The 19,399-nt window shown below is 60.0% G+C and overlaps 1 protein-coding gene across 2 annotated transcripts; it reads left to right on the forward strand.

Moving 5' to 3' along the window:
* Positions 1-546: 546 nt before the first annotated feature.
* TBKBP1 (TBK1 binding protein 1) lies at positions 547-19,107 on the forward strand. 2 transcript variants are annotated; one of them, XM_047757497.1, is made up of 10 exons: positions 547-649; positions 2,576-2,835; positions 3,687-3,809; positions 4,267-4,371; positions 5,689-5,869; positions 6,471-6,643; positions 6,843-6,904; positions 15,255-15,373; positions 15,583-16,310; positions 17,596-19,107. In XM_047757497.1, exons 2-10 carry the CDS (start codon positions 2,611-2,613, stop codon positions 17,722-17,724), a joined length of 1,845 nt encoding a protein of 614 aa, XP_047613453.1. In that variant the 5' UTR covers positions 547-649; positions 2,576-2,610; the 3' UTR covers positions 17,725-19,107. The 2 variants fall into 2 exon arrangements, with proteins under 2 accessions (XP_047613453.1, XP_047613454.1); XM_047757498.1 differs by lacking the exon at positions 547-649 and adding an exon at positions 754-2,208.
* Positions 19,108-19,399: the final 292 nt, after the last annotated feature.

A 19,399-nucleotide genomic window follows, 5' to 3' on the forward strand; every position in this document is an offset into this window, starting at 1 on the left:
ACTCCAATCACTCCGACTGGACCCTATGGCCAGTGTATTTATTATCAGAGCAATGCCCCCTCCCCCAAGAGCAATGAAGAATCAGTCTAATATTTTTCTTCTCAAAAGAGCAAAGACCAAAACAATCCAAATAAAGAGCCTCCCTTTCCCCCAAAATATACAGCCCCAAAGCAAATCCCAAAGCATCACCTGAGCCCCTGCGCGGTCCACGGACACCCCCACACACTCCGCCACGCCACACTGCGTTGGGAGGCGTCGGGGAGGGGGCGCGGAGCGCGGGCCGCTCGGCAGGGAGCCGGTGGGCGCCGGGCGCGCTGCCAGGCCAAACCGCACCGCGGGGGCCGGCCGCCCCTTGCCACGTGGTGGTGGCCGCGGCGGGGTCGGGGGCGCCTTCCCAGCCGGAGAAACCCGGAGCAGCCGGGGAGGAGGAGGCGGCGGCGGCGACGGCGGCGGCGGCGGCGGAGGAGGAGCGGGGCGGGAGCGAGGGAGGGGGGTTGGGGGGAGGGGTGGGGGGTGGGGAGAGACCCGGCGGCGGCGACAGGGCGAGAGCAGAGCGCGGTGCCAGGGGGGTGGGGGCACCGGTGCCCGTCTGGGGAGGGAGCAGGCGGAGGGGGTAAGCTGCGATTACCAGCAGGAACCAGCAGCAGCTGTAAGTCCCGGCAGGGCAGGGCGGGGGGGAGGGGAGCGGCGCCCAGGGCCGGCCCCCGGGGGTCGCGGGGTGGGCAGGAGGAGGGGGCGGGAGGTTGGCCTGCAGTTGGCTCAGGGTGGCAGGGAGGGGAAGGGTCCGGCGTCGGCCGCCCGCAATCCCCCTTTCCCCCCTCTCCGCCGCTCCTCAGGCCGCGCCGCCTCTGGAACCCCTTCGCCGGCGCGGGGACAGCGGACCGGGGGGCCCGGGGCGAGGCCGGCAGCGGTGGGGGAGGGGGCTGCCTGGTCTCGGCCCCCGAGAGGGGAGGGGCGACAATTTCTGTCCGCCGAGCTAAAGGGGTTTAAAGGGCGGCTCTTAAAGGGGCCGCAGAAGGGGTCCAGGGGCCCCGAGGAGGCACCCCCCTCCCCACCCGCCTGCCGTCGCTCTGGCGCGGGGCCGCTGGGCAGAGGCGAGAATGCGGAGGAAGCAAACGCGGGTCGGGGCAGCCCTGGGGGCAGAGCCTCTGCTAGTGGGATTGGGCCCAAGGTGGCCGGCCGCGGGGGTCGGGGGTGTGGTGAGCGCTGGCGGGCAGAGTTGGGGGAGAGAGGATGGGCCTGGGGAGGAGAGGGTTAAAGGTGGGGCCAGCCCCACAAACACGCGCACACACTCCTCGCTCAGACCCGGTCACAGGCGTTCCCCTGGCACTTCATGAGGGGCGGTGTTGGAGCCTGGGCCTGAACCCTCCCCATCCCAGGCTCCTGCTGCCAGGCTTTGGGGGTTCGCAGACCCCACGGCCTCAACTCACACCTCGGGAGCCCCCTCTCCTAACTCGCACACACGCTCCGGCGCGCGCGCACACACCTCGGACATTCCCATAGTGCCTCACGTGACACACGGCCCCGAACGTGCCCACCCTTCACACACGCTCACGCACGCGTGCACACACTCGCACACACAAACACTCACGGCCTCCTAGCCACTTCCCCACTCCACCCGACCCCCACCCGAAGCCCCGCTAAGGCACTCATTGACTGTGACACACCTACACTCATTCACAGACGCACACACTCCCCCCACACATGCCAACCACAGACACACATTCATAAACAGGGCCAGAAGAAGTACACACGCACCCCCTCGCCTACTCTTTCGGGAGCCCTGAGTCATTCCTGCCCCCTCCCAGGGCTCCCCATTTCCCTCTGTGCAGGCACACAGGCCAGGCTTAGGAATTTTTTGTCATTCCTCTTCACCTGTGCCAGGCCCTCTCCCAGAACCCCCTTCCCCACTGGGTTCCCTCAGACACCCCTCGGACACGACACTCAAGCCGAGGCCTTCCTGTGGGTCCCAAGTCAAGGGTGAGGAGGGCCTGGAGGGTTGCCACATACACCACCACCCCGCTTCATGCGAGTGGGGGAGGCACTTCCTTTTCCTGAACTCTGGGATCCTACCGGAGGAAGCTGGGAACTTGGGCGGGGGCCCAGCAGAGGATGTGCTGGTGGGACTGACCCTCCCAGAAGCGCTGGGCCTTCCTTAGGGAGGAGCCAGGGTTGCCAGAGGCCTGACATGAGGAGCTTGGCAGAGAGGTATTTGGGGAAGTGCGGCCTGGGGTGGAGAAGGGGCTGAGGAGTGAGTCTAAGCAGGCCCCAGCTGGGCCCCCTGTGCTGGGAAGGCAACCCTCTCCCGTCCACAGGTCTCCCGCGGTTCCGGAAGGAGCCCTTCCCTGCTCCTGGCCTTGTTTGTCTCTGCTTGTCACTCACCCACTCCTGGTCCCAGCCTCTTCCCCTAAAGGCGACAGAGAAGATGAGGCTTAGCAGCCTGGGAGGGGGCTTTGAGACCCAGGGGCAGGAGCAGGCTGCGTCTCAGCTGGCCACAGGGCTCCTCGGGCCAGGACAAGGGCTGTCAGGGACAACCTCTGGGCCACCCTCTCCACCGTTGCTCCTGCTCTCCCAGGAGGCCCAGGGTGGGCTGCTGCCCAGACCCTTGCCATGGAGTCCATGTTTGAGGATGACATCAGCATCCTGACCCAGGAGGCCCTGGGGCCCAGTGAGGTGTGGCTGGATGCCCCTGGAGACCCCTCGCTGGGGGGGGACATGTGCTCCGCCTCCCACTTTGCCCTGATCACAGCCTACGGAGACATCAAGGAGCGGCTGGGGGGCCTGGAGAGGGAGAATGCCACTCTCCGCCGCCGCCTCAAAGTCTACGAGATCAAGGTCAGAACTTGGAGATGACGGGGGTCTGGCTGTGTGTGTGATAGGGGAGGGCACTGTTGGGCGGTGGGAACTGGGGATCCAGCAGAGATTCCCAGGATCCAAAAGAGAGGCCAGGGTAGGGACCCTTGGGAACTTGAGGGTCCCTCATGAGGGATGTAGCCACTCTGGAGAGCCCAGCACCAATCAGGAAGGGATTGGGAAGGATCTGCTTTGGATCTTGGGTCTAAAAAAGGTCTGGTTGGGAGTTCCCTTGTGGTGCAGTGGGTTAAGGATCCGGCATTGTCACTGCAGCAACTCAGGTTGCTGCTCTGGCTCGGGATCGATTCCCGGCCCAGGAACTTTCTTATGCTTCGGGTGAGGCCATTAAAAAAACAATAAATTTTTTAAAAACCTTAAAAAGGAAAAATAAAAAAGATCTGGGAGTTCCCATCACGCCTCAGTGGTGATGAATCTGACTAGTATCCATGAGGACATGGGTTTGATTGCTGGCCTCGCTCAGGGGGTTAAGGATCCTATGTCGCTGTGAGCTGTGGTATAGGTCGCAGACGTAGCCCGGATCTGGTGTGGCTGTGGCTGTGGCAGTGGCAGAGGGCGGCAGCTATGGCTCGGATTTGACCCTTAGCCTGGGAACTTCCATATGCTGCAGGTGCTGCCCTAAAAAGAAAAAAACAAAAAACAAAAAACAGAAACAAAAAAACCTGGTTGGTGGGCAGCGCCTAAAAGGCAGTGGGAATCGGGATGTACAGATCCCACTGGAGTTGTGGGGGGGGGGAGGCGAGGATGCTGAGGCCGGTCGTGGGATGGGAGTGCAGTGAGGCTGAAGCCCTCCTGGGGGCCTGCCTTACCCACAGTACCCGCTGATCAATGACTTTGGCGAGGAGCACGGCTTCTCTCTGTATGAAATCAAGGATGGCTCCCTGCTGGAGGTGGAGAAAGTCAGCCTGCAGCAACGGCTCAACCAATTCCAGCGTGAGGTGAGCCCCCCCTGAGTTCTTTGCTCCAATCAGTTTCCACTACCCCCCACCCCACATCCTCTGGCCTTCTGTCGCCTTGATCAGAGATGGCCATGGTCCTCCCTAGAACCAGCTGCAGCTCCTCCTGCCCCTCCACTGGGTGCTGGGAATAGAGGTGGGAGGCACAGGGTGCTGCTCTACCCCCAAGTCAAGATGGGCCTGGGAGTTCCTGTTGTGGCGCAGCAGAAACAAACAGGACAAGTATCCAAGAGGATGTGGGTTCAATCTCTGGCCTCGCTCAGTGAATTAGGGATCCGGCGTTGCCATGAGATGCTGTGGCTGTGGCATAGGCTGGCAGCTGTAGCTCCGATTGGACCCTTAGCCTGGGAACTTCCACATGCTATGGGCGCGGTCCTAAAAAGAAAAAAAAGACAAGCCTGACTGTGGCTGCACCCCATCCCCTGTGGGCCCCATCCAGTTGCAGAAGAATAAGGAGCAGGAAGAACAGCTCGGGGAGATGATCCAGGCTTACGAGAAGCTCTGCGTGGAGAAGAGTGACCTGGAGACGGAGCTGGGGGAGATGGTGAGGTCCAGAAAACCGGGGCACTTGAGGGGGTGGCCCTGGTTGTGTGATTGTGTGCTTGTGGTATGCGCCTGGCTGTGTCCTTGTGTATGAGTGCCCGTTTGGCCTTGTGAGTGGGGTTGGGTGTGTCATACAGGTTGTGAATGACTCTGTGTACCTCCTGGCCATGTAGTGACAGGAGGTGATTGGGTGAGTGGCCCTGTAGAACATTGTATTTCTGTGTGTTCATTTGGGTCTCACGCTGAGTTGACCCTGTACCTATGGCACTGTGTGGGAAGGCTGTGTGGGTAAGGGCAGAGGTGACCAGAAGTATTTGTGGCTGCTGGGATGGGCCTGGGCCTGGATGTGATCCTGTGTCAGGGTATGGCCGTGCGTGTGAGCAGGTGGGCAGGTGTCAGAATCAAGAGACAGCGTCCCTTGCTGACTTCTAGCCATGATTGCTGGGGCAAGTCACTTAGCCTCTGTCCTGCCTCTGAAAAGTGGGGCAAATAATAACAACCTTGGAGTTCCCGTCGTGGCTCAGTAGTTCACGAACCTGACTAGGAACCATGAGGTTGCGAGTTCGATCCCTGGCCTCGCCCAGTGGGTTGGGGATCCGGCGTTGCCGTGAGCTGTGGTGTAGGTCACAGACATGGCTCGGATCCCACGTTGCTGTGGCTCTGGTGTAGGCTGGCGGCTACAGCTCCGATTGGACCCCTAGCCTGGGAACCTCCATATGCCATGGGTATGGCCCTAGAAAAGACAAAAAGACAGAAGAAAAAAACAAAAAACAAAAAAACAAAACAGCCTTGCTGAGCCGTTGTGGGCCATTTGTAAATGCTGTGTTTTAACAAACACTTCCACGGCACTTAATGTGTGCCAGGCATCACTGTGGGTCTTGAGATACATTTTCTGAATTTAATCCTCGTAATGACCCCACCTGAGAGGTAGGTGTGGTCGTCCTCATGGTAGAGGTGAGGCAGATGAATCCCAGGGTGGATCAGCCACGTACGCAGATAGAAGTTATGATGCTCCGGAAGGGGTGGCTGTGCCTGCACAGGGGGCTGAGTGTTCTTATTAGTGTCTCTGCGTGTTAGTGGCAGAGAAGAGGCATTAACTCTGACCTTGCAAGGGGCAATAGCCAGAAACATCTGCATTGCAGTTGCTGGGCCAGGAGACCTCGCACTCATGGCCACTTGGAGAGGGGAGTTGGCATGTGTGACCTGGGCCTCTGCTCCGTTTAGAGGGGTGATGGATACCCTGACATGGGGAAGCCCGAGGTTGGGGGGGCACACAGCCTGGTGCAGACGACCCTCACCCCTTTGTCTCCCCACATAGCGGGCCCTGGTGGAGACCCACCTGCGGCAGATCTGTGGCTTGGAGCAGCAGCTGCGGCAGCAACAAGGCGTCCGGGACACAGCCTTCCCCAGCCTGAGCCCCCCACCTGCCCCTGCCCCGCCCTGTGCTGATCTGGACCTGCACTACTTGGCACTGAGAGGGGGATCCGGCTTGAATCACGGTGAGCTCTCGCCACCCCTGATTTCTATACTCCAAAGTCCCCAAGGCAACCCCCCATTTCAACACCATTGGACACCTCCAGCATCTCTGATTGATGATCAACACCTCATTATAATGTCTCAAATTTCTCACATAATCACCCCGTCCCGCCTTACCAACTGTCCACTCACCTCATCTACTATCACCCCAGTTTCTCCCACTGACATCCCTCCCCCCTTAACTCCTTCATTCCCAGGCTCCCCCCATGTAATTCATGTATGTGCCAGCAGAGGGCGTCCTCGCCCAGAGTCCCCTGCTTGTCTTTGGCTATGGTTAGAAGGGTGCTTAGAGCCTTGAGTCTGGCCAGGGTAGCCTTGCCAGAGCCCATCTTACTTCTCCCCTGGCCTCTGGGAATATTCGAAAAAGCAGCTCAGCCCCCCCGTTTCCCTCTGCCCTCGAGAGAGGTATCTCTCATCCTGGGATATCTGCCCTCTGGCTCTCTCTCTGGGATCCCTCACGGTGCAGTTTTCAACGGCTTCCGTTTGTGTTGATCTGGGAGTCAGTGGAGGGTGCCCAGCAGCTGGATCCAGCCTGACATCCATTGTCCTTTCCTCTGCCGCCAGGCTGGCCAGGCCCCACGCCGAGCATGAGTGAGCTGGAGCGGCGGCGGCTAGAAGAGGCTCTGGAGGCTGCCCAGGGAGAGGCCCGGGGGGCTCAGCTCCGGGAGGAGCAGCTCCAGGCTGAGTGTGAGCGGCTACAGGGCGAACTGAAGCAGCTGCAGGAGACTCGGGCCCAGGTAAATGATGGGGGGCGGAGGGTGCTGACTCCGGGCCCCTGCTCTGGTACCTGCAGAGCTCTGTGGAGGTCTAGGCGCCGCTGGAAACAACGTTTAGCAATATGGGACTTCCTCCCCGAGTACAGAGCAGCTCTGGGAATGGGAAAAAAACGGGGAGTCTGGGCAAGATTGATGTCTGATGGCTCAATCTCTCCCTTAGGATCTGGCCTCCAACCAGTCGGAGCGGGACATGGCCTGGGTGAAGAGAGTTGGGGATGACCAGTAAGTCACTCTGTACTCCTCTTCCTCTTAACTCTACACCCCAGGGGGTGAAGCCTCCTAGGTTCCCTCTGGTTCGCTCCTCTCTCTCCACGTTCTTTGGGGACCTCTCTTCCAAGCGCTCAGGGCTGTGGGGGTTTGGGTTGCTCGTGTGGCCCCGTGTCCTTCACAAGAAGGAGGCGACGTTCTGGGGGTGCTCAGGTCCTTTGGGGGGGAGGTTCGCTTTGCTCTCCTCTGGCCCCTAGGCCTGTGTCTTCTCGAGGTGTGAGGGCTCGAGAGAGACTTCCTCAGCGCTTTGCTGATCTGTTCTGTGCCCCCAGTAAGGCCTCTTTGGGGCCCATTTTTCTATCCCAGTAACAAGGCCCAGCAGTTGGGTTAACCTTCCCTCCCCAGCGAGGAGGGAGGCGATGGTCTCTCTCAGGCTTCGTGGTTCCTCGTGTCCTGGAGAGCTGAGGCAGAGGAGAGAGCGAGCTGAGGCTTAGGCAAGGACCGGCTTCCTTGAGATCGTACAGCAGCACTCAGGGAATTAGAACCTACTCCGCTGGGGGTCCCTTGGGAATCCTGCCATTAAAGAGGGGCAGCAGGAGGTGGGGAGGGCGCTGTGTCAGCAGGGGGCCTGGTAGCGGGGCTCTGGGGCAGTGCTGGGCAGCCGGGGAGAGTGGTGAGCACAGCCTGGCAGCGGTGAGCCTGGTACCTTTCACATCCGCACCCAAACTCATCCTCTCCCACTTTCTGAGAAATAGAGCACAAACCTCCTTCCGCCTAAGCCTTCTCCCCTGAGACGAGGCATGTGGCACAGCCTCCCTGCTTTCACTGGAGGGAAAGACTGAGGCCCAGAGAGGGCGGGAGGTGATGCCCCACTACAGTGCACACCCGGCTCCAGGACCCCCGGTCCTCCTCCCTGCAGGCTTCTTCCTCACCTTCCTCCCAGCTTCTGGCCAGTTGGGGGTACCCCTCGCCTCCCTCTGCACCCTGGGGCGAGCGCCTGGGTGGAGCTGTGATAGCTCGGGGGGTGAGAACCCAGTTTGTGGGACTGTTGGGTGGTACCCCTCAGCTATTAAGGGCCTCTGCAAAGAGGGTCCACCCTAGCTTGTGGCTGGGGCTCAGAGCCCATGAAAGCCTCTGTGCCCAGACCTGGGAAACACACACACACACACACACACACAAACACACATTCTAGAATCTCAGCTTGCCCCTAAAAATAAAGTCACACCGTAGGGTCCTTTACGGCTCATTGAGTCCAACTCCCTCGTAGAAGCCCAGCAGTAAAGCCCCCCGATTGGTTGAACCCAGAGAGAGGGATTATTTTGGCTGGAGTCTGCACATCCAGGCTTCGAATCCCAGGGACCCTTCTTGGGATGCTGAGCGGCTTAGCTGTGCCAGCTTCACCTCTCTGGCCCCAGGTCTCCCGCCCGGGCTCAGTGGTCCATCGTTGCTGAGAGATATGTGGGGAAGGTGATGTGGGTCCCAAGGGGCCAAGGCTCTGAGTAGGAGAGAACCCCTTCTACCAGGTGCTTTTGGAGGTCACATCATCCATGCCACTAATTCTGGCCAGAGCCGCCCCTTTCTCTTCTCACCCCCACGGCACCTGCCCCACCCTGTCCCTTTGGCCAGAGGGAGCTGGGCTCTGCTCCGGGGCTGGTCCTACCTGAGGTGACCTCCAGCTCCTCCCTTGGTCTCCACGGTTTGGGCTCTGCCTCCTGGATGGCTGCCCCTGGAGCCAGCCAGGCCCCTGCCTGCCCAGCCTCACGCTTCCTTTCAGGCCAAGCATCTCTGGACAGCCCCAGCTTGGCAAGAGTTAATTCTCAGAGGAAGTCCTCACTCCCCCGGTAGTTTTATTTTCTTATAAACTCAGCTCCTTTTAGTAATAAGCCGCTTCCCGAGTGCTCCCTCCCCTGTCCTCCCACCTGAGGCGGCCTCAGTCACCTGCTCTCAGCTCCTTTCCCCCACCAGCCCCTCCTCTTCCTTCTGCTTCTTCCTGACCCTCTGGGCTTGTGGGAATTTTACACGGGCGCCTTCCTAGGAGAGGGATGCAGGGCCTGGGTTATCCAGATGGAGGTGTGAAGGCTGAAGAGGGGGCCGCAGAGGCTCCTGAGGGCAGCCGGCTGCCCCGTGGGAGCTCGGGGCACCTCTGAAAGGTGCTCACTCATGTCAGCGTGGCTGCCTTCAGGGCGGCCAGTTTCACCATGGGAGTCCTGGCCGCTGAAATACCCTCCCTGGCACTGCTGCTGCCTCTATTCATCCCCCTCCGTGAGTCCTCCCGGTGCTGACGGGCAGGCCTGGGAGGGAGCCCCAGGCCCCAGGTCTCCAGTCCCCTCTATCCCAGCCCCTGGCCCACAAGCCCCGGTCATCAAGGTTTGTCTGAAAATGGGTGCCCAGACCAGACCCCACTGCCACGCTCCAGGTCTGACCTCTGGACCAGAGCTCCCTGCCATTCGGTTAGCCCAGCATCTAGTGGTTGGTGCCCAGGGGGACCAGTTGCCCCAGAGAGAGAACCACCAAGGGTGACTCGGGGGCCAAAGGCAATAAGGAAGGAGGAGGCGGGAGTGGAGACCACCCGCTCCTAAGGATGTCCGGGGAGCTGGGGACCCCAGGGGGTCCCTGCCCAGGGAGAGGTGCAGAACCCCTGACCCCCTTCCCTCTGGGCTCCACTCAGTCTCGGGTCCTGAGTGAGGCCTTCCTGAGGCAGGGGCTGGCCCTGAGGGAGGGAGGGAAATTTCGGAGAGGGGGCTTCTCGAGGGGGCTCAGGGAGGGGAACGAAGGCCGGTGAGGGAGGGGACTCGTCCATGAGGGGAGCACCCTGTGAGAAGATGGGGGCTCAGGATGAGTGATGGGGGGGAAACTCTAGGCCTTTTTTCCCATCGTGGGGGGCTCAGCGTTGCAGCCTGGGCGCTTTTCCGCCCACCTCCCCCTCCCAAGCCCTCTCTCCGCCCACAAGCCTCTGCGTGGGCTGCGGTTAGTGGTAGGGGAGAAGTGTGAACTCGGAGAGAGAGGATGGAAACTCTGCACAGAGGTCAAGGGCAGTGTGGGGTGGGTCAGGACGGAAGTCGGAGACCCCCGCGTACCCTGAGCTTAGTCTCATGCCCCAGAACCAGCGGGCCCAGGGCCTCCACCTTCACGCTTCTCACCCTCCCTACTTCCTTTCTCTCAAATCTCCTTCAGCCCAGGCGCCTGGCCCCCGGGAGTTAACCTCTGAGCAGCACTCGCAGCCTCAGGGCTCCCCGGGGGTGGGGGTGGGGGCAGGGGGGCCTCGGCAGTCGGAGCCCACCACGCCCACCCAGTTGTGGTCTGAGGGATGGTGGGCTTTGAACCGTCTCCGACCCTTTCCCTGCCCCGGAGGCAGGCTCTTACCCACGCTCTCTCCCTAGATGGGGAACTCCACGTCCTCCCCTCATTCAAAGCAAAGTCATTGAGCTGGTTTCTCCAAAAAAGGATCAACACTGGTTTCCCCCTTTCTCCACCCATCTCTCCGAGGCACTCCCCCGAGTCCTCATCCTCACCAGACGCCCGCCGCCCGCCGTGCTTGGCACTTTACCTACAAAATCTCATTGACTCTCTCTCTCTCTCTCTCTCTCACACACACACACACACACACACACACATGCACACACGCACACACGCACACACAGTGTGTGTGTGACAGCGTTATCCCCTTTCACAGCTGAGCAGACTGAGGTACAAAGAAGTAATCAGAGAAGTTACGAGCAGATGGGGTGATAGTACCTCTGCGGTGTTTTTCTGGTTCGAGTTCTTCTCCAGGTCAGAGGCCCTTAAATGAGGGGCACCCAAGTGATTTGTGGACCAAAGTTGATCACTTTTGAAAGTGAAAGGGGACCCTATTAATAATTCTACCCCGGCGACCGCTGTGAACCAGGACAGCTCTGGGCAAATTGGCATGTGTGCCCCCCCCACTGCCCCGCACCTAAATGGGGGCTCTGGTCCCCAGCCCCGCTGCGAGCGTCTCAGTTTGGCTGCATTTAGGGAGGCTTTCTAGACACAGAGATCATCTGGCTGAGCTGGAAGCACGGCAGGGGCTGCCATGAAGAGCTGGGCTCTGCGGACCGCAAGTCTTAGCTGGTCGAGGAGAGTGAAGGGGCTCAAGGCGCCTGAAAGGAAGTGGTGGAGCGCTGGGTTGTTGCAAGCGACTTCCTCCCCCTCGGCCCGCAACCTCAAGTCCACGGCCCGGTGCCTGTGGTCCCCTCCCTGAGGGTCGGGCCGGGCGGGAAGATTGATGCTGGGTGTGCCTGTGGGTGGTGGAAAGTTTGGTCCCTAAATTCCCCCACCGGGCTGAGGTGGCTGGGGGCCGCCGGGGCGGTGAGGGGCAAGGACGGGAATGCTGGATTTCTGCTTCCCTCCTGGTTCTGTCAGCCGGGGATTCACACCATGTGACCAGCTTGCGTCCTGACCCCAGCCCTCACCCTACTACTGGTCCTGTCCCTGCCCGTTCGTTCCCCTCTCCCTCATCCTGACCCCAGCTCCATCCACAGTCCTGGCTGAAAATGAACGCATCTGAGCCTGACCCCAGCCTTAATCCTGACCTCAAGCCTGTCCCTAGTTCTAATCCCTTGACCCAAGGCTGGCCTGAATTTCGACCCTGCTGCATCCACACTGGCATTCGAATCCTCACAGAGGCTCCAGTGCAGCACAGGGCACTCAGTGAACTTCCCTGGGGAAGACGCTGCCCTCGGGAGCCCATGTGTCTGCCGGCCAGTTTGGGGCAGAAAGAGGCCTTTTATGCTGAGGTCCCTACTCTTGCTCATTTCAGTTGCTTTATCAGTAACAGTGAAGGTGATTGTCTCCAGAGGAATTTTTGAGATCCCCAAACTATTCATGGAAGGAATGAGTGAAAGGATAAGTCAACAAAGGATGGAAAGGTTTGCAGCGGAGGACACCCTCCTTCCTGCCAGCGCTGCCATTTGCACCCTGGCTCCTCCGAAGGTGCCAGCTCAGCAAGCTGAGGTGCCAAGAGCCTGTCTGAATCCCTGCTCTGTGCCACCACTGCTCTGTGACCTTGAGCTGGCCTTTTAATATAGCTCTGCCCTTCCACCCCCCACCTGCGGCTGGCGCCTCCTCTCCTCTCCCAGGGCAGGGCTGGGGGTGCTCAGGGCTCCCAGACCATGCTGGAGGGCCTCAGCCTCTTTCTCCCCCTCCTCCTCCTCCTCTTTCCCTTCTGCTGCCTTCCCATCGCTCCATTTCCCCCTCGCCTGAGCCTTCAGGAAGGGAGTTTATAGCCTAGTGGTCAGTAGCCCTGGCTTTGGAGTCTGGAAGATCAGAGCTCCCATTCCAGCAACTCCACTATTTCTAGGCTTTGTGACCTTGGTCGAGGGACTTAACTTCTGTAAGCCTCAGTTTTCTCTTCTGTAAAGTGGAGATAATATGAGTGGCAGCACCGTGTGGGTGTTGCAAAGATTAAGTCCTTAGCACAATGCTGGCCCCAGATAAGGGCTCATCTCATACAGACGATTTATGATTCTTTTATGCCCGGGTCCTTCCCAAGTTCTGAGAGAGTCAGACAGACCTTTCCCCCATAATTGAAGCAATGAAGAAGCACCCAAGCGTGGCCATCTCCTGCCATTCACCTGACCTGTCCTTCCCAAACAGCTGCGATGGTGGAAAATAGGCTTCAGGTGTAGGCCAGGAAGCCAGGAAACGGAATGTGTATTCAGGTGCATGTGTACGACTCTTGGTTGTGAAGTTGAGATTTTTTTTTTCCACCGAATTGGCAGTGTTTTCTAACGTGAGTCATTCGGGTCGTTAGCGTACTTAGCAGCCCCGGCCTGTGCATCTTGAGATGCGGAGGGAGGTCCCACAGGGCCACGGGGCATCAGGAGGTCAGGTCCCCCTCTTGCCCGGGGTCTCGGAGATTCTTGCAAGGGCGGCCTGGAGCTCCAGGACATGGGGTCAGAACTTCGAGAGGGGCTGGGCATTCTGGTCCAGGCCTCCTCCTTTCATCTTCTGCTGCCCTGTTTAGCTCTGAGGAGGGTGCCAGGAGCTGGGTGGTGGAAACTGGGGTAGCTCCTGACAAGGGGAGGAAGGCCAGCAGGGGAGAGACAGGGGCCTGGGAACCGAGTGTGGCAGGTGAGATCTCCGAGGCAGGGTGTGAAAGCGACGACCTGTATCTGTCACCTGAGATAGAGCAGTGAAGGCAGATGGGGAAAGAGACTGTGGCTGCTTGATCAGAGAGGATGTTCCCTTGGTGCCCGGCCCAGAGCGTCCCCCCTAGCCCCCACCGCTGAGATGTTAGTGTGATCCTCTCCCAAAGCCCCCAGTGGGATGGGGGAGATGCAGAGTCCCTCGGTTTGAAGGAGGGAGCCTTATTTAGTGTGGGACACAGACTGGACCTCCCAGTCTGCTGAGGGTGCTGCCGTTTCTCACCACAGACCCGTGCTGGAGAAGAGGGTGGGGGAACACAGGACACAGAAGGGCCAAGGGTGATGGGATCGAGGGCTCCCACAGCACCCCTCCCCCTCTGCTCCCGCCCATCCCTGGCACCATCAGATTGCTAGGGGGCACTCTCCCTCCCTAAGAAGTGGGCTTGTCTCCCAGAATCCCAGCCTGTTTGGCGTAACTTGGCTTTGGCCCAAATGGGTTAAAAATAGTTTTGTTGTGGGAGGGGCTCAGGGTTGGCCCAGCTCTGCCCCAGGATTAGCAAGACAGAGAGAGACAGACAGAGAGCGAGAGAGAGAGCGAGCTCAGTCATCCTCTATGCTCTGCGCCTCGGCTTTTCCTGCCCTCTGAAGCCCTAACCTCACGACTTCCCCTCCTCTCCTCCAGGGTCAGACACACGCGCTCTCACACTGCTCATCACACCGGTCTCCTCCTTCTCGGCCCATCCCTGGGTCCATTATGGGGGGCGGGGGGCGGGGTGAGGACCGGGCCTCAGGGTCTGGAGAACTCCCCCTGCCACCACCACCTCTCCTTCCTCCCAGGGGCCAGAGGGCATCCCCTTTGAGGAAATCCCTCTGGGGTGGCTGGGCCTCTGCCTGCCACTTCCCTCCAGCTCCAGCCTCCACAGCGTTCTGCTGGTATCCCTTCTGGATTGGGGCTGGGATGACATCTGAAGAAACAAGACCCCTACCTCCCAGGTTCTGTCCAGTCCCAGGTCAGCGATGAAAGCAGTGACCCAAGGCCACGGCGGTGGAGGCCTCCTGTGATGTCAGGACTAGCTCCCTGGAGGTGTGCAGGCCAGGCTGGGAGAGAGGGGAGGGGCAATGCTGAGAATGATAACCTTCGGTGGTTCTGGGTCAAAGGGACCCAAAGAGAAAGGAAGAGAAAAGGAAGTGGTTGAAATCTTTGCTGAGTCTGTTCCAGCTCCGTAAGGGTGGGTGCCCAGGAGGCCTGAGCAGGAAGTGGAGAGAAAAAAAAAGGGAAGAGAGAAAAATGGATAAAGAGGCTCAATTCACTTTTCACTTACTGAATAGCTACTGGGTACCAGGCCCTGGACAAGGTGCCAGGAATATGAATACAGTGCTATCATTGCCCACCTTCGAGGAAACCCCAGTCAAGTTCCAGAACAAGGCAACTTTTGTTAGTGCTTCATGTGAGTGGCGCCCCCTGGAGGTGTGCAGCGCACAACAGCGATCTTTATGTAGAGGGTTCTCCAGGTGATCCTGAGAATTGCGAGGCTGAAAGGAGCTCAGAAGCAGCTTGGAGATGGAAGCAAGTGGACCTGGAACTGGGCAGACCTGGGTTCAAGTTTATCAGCTGGCACCGCTGCCAAGCCAGGAGGCCAGGTTTTCACTCATGGAATGGGGCTCTTCATAGGTTGTGCAGCAGGGGTCCCTAATGTTTCAAAGGTGAGGACTCCTCATGCGCCTCCTGCCCCCAGTGCACAGATTGCACTTACACTATCAGCATGAGCTCTTTTGAGAAAATTCACACTGACAAAAGCTACTATAAATTGAGTGTGGCTTTTTGATGAATCTGTGTTTTATTCATCACCGCAGCTTCTGCACAGATTAGAAAAACATTCACACATACCTGTAGGAGATGTGTTCAGGCCACAGACAGTGCTCAGTGAACACATGGATTCAGGAATCCTTTGAAATCACTGAGCTCCCCATCCCCAGCCCAGGGTCTGGGAACCACACTGCCTGAGCCCCGGGTAAGGCTCTCTGGGAGAGGTTCCGGTTAAGGTGTGTCTTAGTTAGTGCCCAAGAGGATTTCTGCAAAGGGGGTAGGAGGGCCCTGGAGGGGAGGGGAGGGCCAGATGCTGGGGCAGAGCCAGTTCTTCCTGCACGGCTGTGACAGTAAACCCACTTCCCTTCTCCTCTTCCTCACTCCCTGCCCTCTGACCTCAGGGTCAGGGCAGGCTGGGGTCAAGCCTTGACCCGGGTGACTGGGTGTCCTTCAGGGTGAATTTGGCGCTGGCTTACACGGAGCTGACAGAGGAGCTGGGCCGGCTTCGAGAGTTGAGTTCCCTGCAGGGGAGGATCTTGAGGACTCTGCTGCAGGAGCAGGCTCGGAGTGGCGGTAAGATGGGACGGGGAGGTGGTCGCTATGGTCACTGTCCTTCCCGCGTCCTGGGGCCACCCTCCACTTCTTTCCCGGCGACCCGGCCTTTTTCACTCGCGTTCAGAGGACAGTGGGTGGGTCCTGGTCGCCAGCAAGGCCCTGGCTCCCCAGTTCTGACGTCCTCTCTCCCCACCACTGTCCCCCACCCTGTCCTGCTTCTCTTCCAGGCCAGAGGCACTCGCCGCTGTCGCAGCGCCACTCGCCGGCGCCCCAGTGCCCCTCGCACTCCCCGCCGGCCAGAGCGGCACCCCCATGCCCCCCGTGCCAGTCCCCCGTCCCCCAGCGCCGCTCTCCGGGGCCCCCATGCCCCTCGCCCCAGCAACGCCGCTCGCCGGCCTCGCCCTCCTGCCCGTCGCCCGTCCCGCAGCGCCGCTCGCCGGTGCCGCCACCGTGCCAGTCCCCCAGCCCGCAGCGCCGCTCTCCGGGGCCCCCCGCCTGCCCGGCCCCGCAGCCTCGGCCCCCGCCGCCCCCGCCGCCCGGGGAGAGGACGCTGGCCGAGCGCGCCTACGCCAAGCCGCCCAGCCACCACGTGAAGGCCGGCTTCCAGGGCCGGCGCAGCTACTCGGAGATGGCGGAGGGCGCGGGCTACGCGGGCGCCTCCTCGCCCTGGCTGCAGGCGGAGGCGGCCACGCTGCCCAAGCCGCGGGCCTACGGCGGCGAGCTCTACGGCCCCGGCAGGCCCCTCAGCCCGCGGCGCGCCTTTGAGGGCATCCGCCTGCGCTTCGAGAAGCAGCCGTCGGAGGAGGAGGAGTGGGCCGTGCCCGCCAGCCCGCCCAGCCCAGAGGCGGGCGCCATCCGCTGCGCCTCGTTCTGTGCTGGCTTCCCGATCCCCGAGTCGCCCGCCGCCACCGCCTACGTCCACGCCGAGCACGCGCAGTCCTGGCCGTCCATCAACGTGAGTGCGCACGTGCGCGCTGGCCTGTGCTTAGACCCTGGGGAGCCCCGCCCCTCCGCTTTGCGCCTGCCTGGTGGGCGTGGCTCCCTTCCTTTCTCTCCGCCCTGGTCCCTGAAGCAGCCCTGGCCCTTCACCTCACCTGCGGCCCTTGACTGGTGTAAGTCAGGGTATCAGAGGACTGCAGGCGCTCCCCCAGCCTCTCCCCAGATGTCCATCTTTCTCAGCAGCATTAAAACTTGTTCAGTCCCAGGGTTAAAAGGCGCAGCCTTAAGAGTGCCGATCCTGGCTCGAACTCTGGACGCCACTGCTTAGTCGCTAGCTATGGGAACTCAGATGAGTTACTTATCGTCTCCCACCGTCAGTTTTCTCATCTGAAAAATGAGGACAGCGATATATTATCTAATTCCATTAGCAAATTTTAAAGAGGCAGAGTGAGCCCAAAGCATTCTGCACAGGGTCTGGCACAGCGGTAAACATCTATGACTTGGTGATGGAAACCACGCTGTCCGCCACGGGTCTTGGGTCCACACAGAACCAGGCCTGCTCATCCAATTCCCTCCATCGGTCCTCAGAGCCTCTGCTTTTTCCTATCTGTCCTAGAAGACAACCCTATCTCAGGGCTGTATTGTTTCACTGAAATAATGATTTTTCTGAATGTCAGAGCCAACCCTTGCCACCTGGAAGGACCAAAATATATTCCAAAGCCAGACAGAAGGTTATCTGGGGAGTTGCCATTGTGGCTCAGCAGGTTACAAACTCGACTATTATCCATGAGGATGAGGGTTCAATCCCTGGCTTCACTCGGGGGGTTAAGAATCCAGAGTTGCCATGAGCTGTGGTGCAGGTCGCAGATGCATCTCCCATTAGATCCCTAGCCTGGGAACTTCCATATGCCTCGGCTGTGGCCTTAGGAGAAAAAAGAAAGAAAGAAAGTTATTTTTGGTTGTACATTGTTTAGGATTATTCATTGCCTTCAGTTATCTGCGAGCTGTGTCTTAATCACTCAAGGCATGTCTGGGTCTTGGCTTCCTTCATTACCACAGATGCCCTGGGAGGCTGAGCATACCCACCTCCACACTCACACCTCCTGGGGGTGCTATGCCTAGGTTTGGGGAGCCAGATGCTAAACTGGTAGAAGTTGGACAGGGACAAGGAGGAAGCGGTCCCCGACCCCTTTTGCATGCTGCAGCCCTCCGTGCTTTGGGTCCCAGGAAAGGGCAGGCTGGGATGTTGGGAAAAGGAGGAAGGGTTGTGGACCGTAAATGACTCCCTTCTCTCTCCACAGCTGCTGATGGAGACAGTGGGCTCTGATATCCGCAGCTGCCCCCTCTGCCAGCTGGGTTTCCCTGTTGGGTACCCGGATGATGCTCTCATCAAACACATTGACTCCCACCTGGAGAACAGCAAGATCTAGGGTGCCTCCCCCACCCACTGGCTGTTTTTCCGCCTTCTCCCATCACCCGTAAACACTCACTTTGAATGCTGCATGAATCTCGTGGGGGGCCCTTGCCCCTCGCGACCCCCAGATACCTCCACTAGCTACCGAGTCAACGTGTGTGCCGTCTTCCCTGGTCCAGGCACCACTCAGCCCTGGCTTTTCCCAGGAGGTCAGCCGAGGCTCTCCCAGCTCCCTGGCTCCTGCTGGGAGGTGGGGGTCAGGGCTGGGATGGGAGGGGCATACCCCACTCAGCCTCTTCCTCTGCCTTTCTGTTTGTTCTGCACCGGTTGGATCCAAGAAGGTGTCTAGTGCTTGGGCCTGGGGGAGGGGGAGGGTATCAGAGGACTCCAGGCACTCCCCCAGCCCCTCCCCAGCCGTCCTTCTTTCTCAGGCTGTGCTCTGTCCAGGGAGCGCCTCCTTGTGGGGTCTCAGAGCCTGCCCTGCACACTGATGCCAGTTGCTCCATCCCGTGGCCAGGTTGGGGATCATGGCATGGGCCCCCATTGAGGGGAGGAGGCATCTTGTCTCTCGCCATCCCTGCAGGCCAGTCCTGTTCTCTCTGCTCTCCCCACCCTGGGGAATAGGGAGGGTGGGAGAGGAGAGGGAGGGCCCTGGAGGACGGGGAGCCTCAAGCCCGGAGAGGTTGCCCTGAGGCACCGTGACCCTCAGACCAGGGCACTATCTGTGCGGCCGGTGCCCTCCTCCCAGGGCCCCCGGCCCTTAAGGCAGATGCTCCCCTCCACCCTGACCCCACTCACGCCCCGACACCACAGGTGCCCTGGAGCCTGTGTGTGACTCAGCCTCTGTTAGCTGGGTGGGTGTCATCAGCCCTGCCTCCCGGGCCCGAACCTGTGGCCGGGCCCAGGGTGCTGTGGAGATCAACTTCAAAAGAGCTAACCCCCTTCCCAACACCCCAGCAACCCACATTCCCTCTGTGAAATCTACCTCAGAGTCGTACCCTCAGAAGGACGGGTAAGCAGGAGGCCAGGGGGTCCCCAGGGCTGAGGTGGGGAGCTTCCTACAGCAAGAGCCTGCCGCCCCCACGATGAATCCAACCCCCTCCACTGCAAGCCTCTCCCGGGTCTCAGCCCAGGCGGGGGGCGGCGGTGGACGCTACTGTCAGTGCATGTACCATTCTGATCCACCTCTTCCAGGCCCCCCACCTCCTCACACCCCTCCCCTCCCCCTCAGTGCAGGGGAGTGGGGGGGTGTGTCTGGCGGGGAAGGGGCCGAGGACTCCAGAGACACATGGCATCATACCACCGAAGGGAAATGGGGCAGGGGGTGGACAGGGGAGGTGGGGCCCCTGAGCTCTCTGAACAAGTTGAAAGTCCAAATAAAACTTACCTGTTCCATCTGCGCCCGGTCTGTGCCCTGTGTGGCTGGGGGAGGGGAGGGAACCCCTGCAGCAGGTCTTGGAAAACTGTCTCAAGCAACCACAACCATGGGTTGGTGGGCGGTGGGCAGGTAAGGAATGCGTGGGGCACCCACATCCCAGGGTGATTCTTGGAGACACGGGTGTGCTAGTAGCCACAGGTGACTTGTGACATAGGATTTATTTGGAACAGGTAGAGAGCAACAGAGGGTGTCTTCCTGACCAGTCCTGAGCAGGGCCAGGGCCTGGTGAATTTCTGCTCCCCCCGGGCCCCCA

This window comes from Phacochoerus africanus, chromosome 14 (assembly GCF_016906955.1).
Source record: "Phacochoerus africanus isolate WHEZ1 chromosome 14, ROS_Pafr_v1, whole genome shotgun sequence".
In the NCBI taxonomy this organism is placed as follows: Eukaryota; Metazoa; Chordata; class Mammalia; order Artiodactyla; family Suidae; genus Phacochoerus; species Phacochoerus africanus.

Coding starts and splice junctions, on each gene's coding strand:
- TBKBP1 (XM_047757497.1), top strand. CDS start 2,611: ATGGAGTCCATGTTTGAGGATGACATCAGCATCCTGACCCAGGAGGCC. Junction 4,372..5,688: donor AGACGGAGCTGGGGGAGATG/GTGAGGTCCAGA, acceptor CTCCCCACATAG/CGGGCCCTGGTGGAGACCCA. Junction 6,905..15,254: donor AAGAGAGTTGGGGATGACCA/GTAAGTCACTCT, acceptor GGTGTCCTTCAG/GGTGAATTTGGCGCTGGCTT.